Raw genomic sequence first — 6,000 nt, 5'->3', positions numbered from 1 at the left:
AAAGCCTCATCTTTCTCCCACGGAGCGGCTGGTAGTTTCGAACCACTGACCTTAAGGTTCGCAGCCCGATTCGTAACCACTACGCTACCAGAGCTCCTGAAAAAAGAATTAGATGGCACAAAATTTTTGAGTAATAATGAGGGGAAGGCATGGGACAGCACACATAAAACAGTTTAACATGGGTACTTTGTTTGCTTATGGGAGTATGAATAAATTTGGGCCACTTGACCCAGACTATAAATTCTGTGTTGACTAGTTGCTTGCTTACTTTTCTTTGTGGTTCTCATTTAACATAGTACTTTGCAATCACATTTTAAAAACTTAAAAAAAAAAAAAAATTAACACTACTTGAAAACATTTTCTTCCTGTTGAAAGCTTCAAATTATGAATGCAAATGATTTTAGAAGTTTTGATATCAGAGAAGCAACTAGTTTTTAACTCTATACTTGTGAACTAGTCATGCAAGCAGAAAAGCTTTTGATGTTAAAATTTTACTCTAGAAGATTGCAGTTTTATTCTGAATAATAGGTTGTAGGTGTTTGATGAAAAGATTATGCCTTCAAAGCATTGTCTGAGAGAAAAGCCAATTAATAAGCTCTACATTTGTTCAATGTAATATGACTTAAATGTACTTATTTTAACATTTTCTTGTTTCCTTTTCTTTAGTAACGCTATTTTTATTGCAGAAAAAGTGGAAAAGACACAAAGTAGAAACATTTTCACTCTTATAATTCTACCAATTGGTTTACTTAATTTCTGATTACCATCATACTTTTATTTTTTTTTTCAGATTGAAGAAGTTGGTAGAATTTCTATTTCATCCTCACTGGCTTTAGTGGTTGGTGTGTCAATTTGAATAACAGTGGTATTAACCGACTCTATGGCACCTAACAACAACAACAAATCATACTTGTATGTTTCAAAACTATGATTCCTCTTGAACTAGGAAATACTCACAGCAGAGAGAAATGATTGATATGGCATGCAGTTTATTCTCAGAACGGATATAGGGCCGCATACAAATAACAAAGATGTTTCCAAAGCATGTAATTGCCGATACAACCCAGACAAATATTCTCTGAATAATGCTGGCCAAGAGATTCTCTACAGATGAAATTCCATCCGTGTTTGGTTTACAGCTGCGAACATGAGGTGCATAACCACAGTACTGGAATTTCTTAAAATATCTGGTGTACAAATAAAAGGAAAATAAGATTTTTATTTTACTTTAGTGTCGTCATACATTGATATTTGTTTTCTACATTTTTATGGTAGAGAGAAAATGTCTCAATGTTAGATTCAGAGGAATGTAAAACTTCAGGGATATTAAAGCTTTAAACTTAAGTTTAATACTTATGGATTTGATTTTACTGTAACAATATGCAGCTAAAATCTGCAAATTGGCTTAATGAATAAACAAGTGCTTGGAATATAAATAAGCTTTGAAAACCCACATTTTTATTGTGAACTGAATGAAGGTTTACAGAACAGATCATCAGTTTTACATTCAACAAATCAGATATTTTGCTTCATTATAGTGATTGCAACCTCCTCCATCTGTTAATGATATTTACCTGTATTCACTTTGACTTATGCATTCCTCCCTGGGTCTTACGTTACCTTCATCTTTCCTCTGTTAGCCTCCCTCTTATTGTATATTCCCTGCCCTGTCACTCATGTAAACATGTGTCTACCCGCTAGTGTGTAAATACTTTTCCTTACCCCCTCTTACTCCCAGGAATAAACTGTTAATACATCCTAAGGGAAAGTAATTTATCCATGGAAATTTGCAGTCAATTTTTAGTGTTTAGAATATGTAAATGCAGTTACTTAGCTCCTCTTATTGATGCACCCCTCAGGAGAAGACAGAATTAAGTGCTTTCTCTTCTTGTATTTCCATGACTTCTCTATATAGAATTCATTATACTATTTGTCCACCACTCATCTATCAATTTGCCATACTGTGTTGTTGTTGTTGTTAAGTGCCATTGAGTCAGTTCCGACCCATAGCGACCCTGTATAGGGTTTTCGAGGGTGGCTAGTGAGTTTGAACTCCCGACCTTGCGGTTCAAACTGACCTTGCAGTTCAGTGTATTAACCCGCACTGCCACACCAGGACTCCTGCCACAGTGTGGTGTCTTATATATTGCTATGATGCTGGAAGCTATGCCATCTGTATTTCAAACACCCGTATGGTGGGTGGGTTTCAGTGGAATTTCCAAACTAAGACAGACTAGGAAGTAAGGCTTTAGGATGTACTTCTGAAAATTAGTTAATGGAAACCCTATGGATCACAACAGAAGAGTGTTTGATATATTGTGGAAAGATGAGCCCTCTTTATTGGAAAGTTCTCAAAATGCACAGTGGTCACAGCAATAGACTTGAACATGCTAACTGCTGGGATGGTGGTACAGGACTGGGCAACATTTTGTTCTGTTGTATGTGAAATTGCCATGGGTCAAAGTCAATTCAAAGTCATTAACAGGAACATGTTATCTGTTACTTTTTTCTAACATGCCTATTTTTCACACAGATTTTGATGCAATATGTGTTTTTAGGAGTCCTACAATGTGGTGCTGTGGGTTAATGCACCAGACTGCAAAGCCGTTTGAACTGCAAGGTTGGCAGTTCAAACTCACCAGCTGCTCCTCGGAAACCCTATACAGGGCCACTATGGGTCGGAACCGACTCTACAGCACTTCACAACAACAACAACAATGGTGGTGCTGTTGGTTTATGCACTGGATAGCAAGGTCGGTTTGAACCATAAGGTCAATGTTTCAAATTCACCAGCCACTTCTCAGACACCCTGTACAGGTTCGCTATGAATCGGAACCAATTCAATGGTACTTAACAATAACAACACCAATATGTTTTTGATAAGTATTTCTTGAATGAACTGTTTTATCCAGAGAGACCTCCCTTGTTGATCACCATCTGAATAAACAATAATGACTACCAACTAGCACCATTTTTTTGTTGCTATTGTTAAGTGCTGTCTTGTCAGTTCCAGCTCATGGTGACCCTCAATAGGGTTTCTGAGGCTGTAATCTTTATGGGAGCAGAAAGTCTCATCTTTCTCCTGTGGAGTGACTGGTGGGCTCTAACAGTCATGCTTACTACCAACATTACTGTCATTACTGGCATCTTCTAGGTATCAGGAGTAATTCTCACAACAACTTCATAAGGTAGGTATTAGGATCACCATACGAATGAATTTTCAGTGGAGTTAAATTGTTTGGTAGGAAATTTTCTAGTAAATGTAGAAATTGGAATTAAACTTAGATTTGTCTCAAAACCATCTGCCTTGATAAAAAAGATAAGTAAATGGTATAAAGAACTTTATAAGGAGCTCTGGCAGCATCGTGGTTATGAGTCTGGCTGCTAATCTCTAGGTCAGCAATTCAAAACTACCAGCTACTCTGCAGGAGAAAGATGAGGCTTTTTGATGCTGTAAAGATGAACAGCCTTGGAAACCCTGTACAGGGTTGTTATGAGTCGGAACTCATACTTTTTTTTTTAATAGTATAAGGAACTCTAGTAATGAAAGATAAAAGCTTAATGATTACAGTATGTGGTACTTTTACATGCAAGGCCCGTTGCTGACATTCTTTAACCTGTTCTATCCCAGTCTGTCCACTATTTTCTCTGTGAGCTACTGAAGGAGAGGAAAGCAGAACAAAAGTAAGGAAAAGGCGTATGGAAGAGGCAGCAATTGCCATTTTACTTTGTTTCATTTGTGTTTGGTTGAAGTTTTGCTTTCATCAGCAGAATTAAAAATGATATTAGTTTATTAGTTTGGCTGACTAGTGGCCAGTCACTGTTTGGTTAATAGCATTCTCATTTGCTGGGAGGGAATTCTCCGCATGGTGAGCCCTTCAGTGGGTGCATTTCCCTAACCAAGGGTGACCTAGGTAAAATCAGGTAGACAATCTCTCCTGGAACTCAGGCTCTAATTGATTGACACTTGAATGCATTCCGGGCACTGCTGGAATCACTGCTGCCTAGATCTATGTTTCCTGCCCAATTTCAATCTGTTCCTTTAGTTGTTTTTTTCAGTTCAGTGAGCTATACCATTTTCTGGAATGCATTCTATTTTGTTTAACCAGAGTATTTAATGTGATATGTAAACATGTCAATGTAAAGAAAACAAAAAGCCTCACCACTGGACCAATAAACAACATTCTTTTCAGTGGAGAAAAGATTGAAGTTGTCAAGGACTTCATTCTTCTTGGATCAACTATCAACACTCATTGAAGCAGCAGTCAAGAAATCAAATGATGCATTGTATTAGGCAAATCTGCTGCACAAGACCTTTTTAAAGTGTTGAAGAGCAAAGATGTCAGCTTGAGAACTAAGGTGTGCCTGACCCAAGCCATGATATTTGCAATAACCTCATATGCATGTGAAATCTGGACAGTGAATAAGGAAGACTGTAGAAGAATTGATTCTTTTGAGTTATGCTGTTGGAAGAGAATATTGAAAGTGCCATGGGCTGCCATAAGAACAAACAAATCTGTGCTGGAAGAAGTGCAGCCAGAGTGCTCCTTTTAGGCCAGGATGACCAAACTTCATCTCTCATTCTTTGGACGCATTGTCAGGAGGGACCAGTCCCTGGATAAGGATATCATGTTTGGTAAGGTGGAGGGTCAAGGAGCTCTAGTAGCATAGTGATTATGAGTTGGGCTGCCAACCTCAAGGTCAGCAGTTCGAAACTACCAGCCGTTCCACAGGAGAAAGATGAGATGTTCTGCTTCTGTAAAGATTTACAGCCTCAGAAACCCTGTGCAGGGTCACTATGAGTCAGAACCGACTCCACGGTACTTAACAACAACAACAACAACAAAGGTGGAGGGTCAGAGAAAAAGAGGACGGCCCCCAGTGAGATGGATTGTGAATGTGGCAGCATCAATGGGCTCAAGCATGGCAACAATTGTGAGATTAGTCAAGGACTGGGCAGTGTTTTGTTCTGTTGTGCATAGGGTCGCTATGAGTCAGTACTGACTCGATGGCACCTAACAACAACAACAACAACCAAGGAACATTTTATAAGCATTCTCCTAAGGAATCATGGAAAGCAAAGATGGAGTGCCTTGTGTTAAAATGTAAGAAATATTACAGAGTGGATTGCTGACATGATTCTTTCTACGTTACTGAGAATTAATTACCATGATATGGGGGTCATTATAGTATCTGCTATAAAATAGCATTCTATTAAAGAAAGTATTTCTAAATGTCATCAATGGTACAATCAGACGCATTCTTTGAATAAGAGAACTTTAAATGGTTGCCATTCTATCCATGCACACTTGATTAGACACCTGACCAATACTGGGGACCATTTACCCTGAGGAGGATTGCTCTCTGCTTTCCTTCATTTACAGCAATCATTTCTAATTATTTTATATTACTTATTTCTACTCCCGTAAAGATTTACACCCTCGAAAGCCCTGTACAGGGTCGCTATGGGTCGGAACCGACTCAACGGCACTTAACAACAACAACAACAACATATCAACTTCTAAGGAGCTCTGGTAGCATAGTGGTTATGAGTTAGGCGGCAAATCTCACAGTCAGAAGTTTGAAATTACCAGTGGTTCTGCAGGAGAAAGATGAGGCTTTCTGCTCCTTTAAAGATTTACAGCCTTGGAAACCCTATAACAGGGTCGCTATGAGTCAGAACCAGCTCCATGGCACATAACCACCACCACCACCATATAAATTTCCACTCCTTTGTTCAGTAGCACTTACACAAGGTTTACAAATTACTGGTTATCTAGTCAAATAGAGATATATGATATCAGAGCTGAGGAGAACTTCTTAAGAACTGAAGGGTTTTCTCCATACCCATCTTTCCTGACATGAAAAAAAAAAAAAAATCTCCTATGAGATTCTATCAAATTGTGGAAAATAAAAATCACCCTGTTGCAATATCATAGTTAAAAAGTTAATTATTTTAATAATTAACTTTAATTTAGAAAATTAGTAGATTAGAAGAAT

General features: G+C 38.1%; 1 protein-coding gene across 1 annotated transcript in view; it reads right to left on the bottom strand.

Moving 5' to 3' along the window:
* Positions 1-6,000, bottom strand: part of RXFP1 (relaxin/insulin-like family peptide receptor 1) — a 100,677-nt gene that overhangs the window by 18,053 nt on the left and 76,624 nt on the right. Inside the window, exon 14 of the mRNA XM_006867936.1 lies at positions 958-1,187. Within this exon, the coding sequence (XP_006867998.1) occupies positions 958-1,187 (230 nt within the window). The remainder of the gene's footprint in view (positions 1-957; positions 1,188-6,000) is intronic.

Source organism: Chrysochloris asiatica, unplaced genomic scaffold (assembly GCF_000296735.1).
Source record: "Chrysochloris asiatica unplaced genomic scaffold, ChrAsi1.0 scaffold00112, whole genome shotgun sequence".
NCBI classification, from domain to species: domain Eukaryota; kingdom Metazoa; phylum Chordata; class Mammalia; order Afrosoricida; family Chrysochloridae; genus Chrysochloris; species Chrysochloris asiatica.
This window is presented reverse-complemented; position numbering and strand designations above follow the sequence as displayed.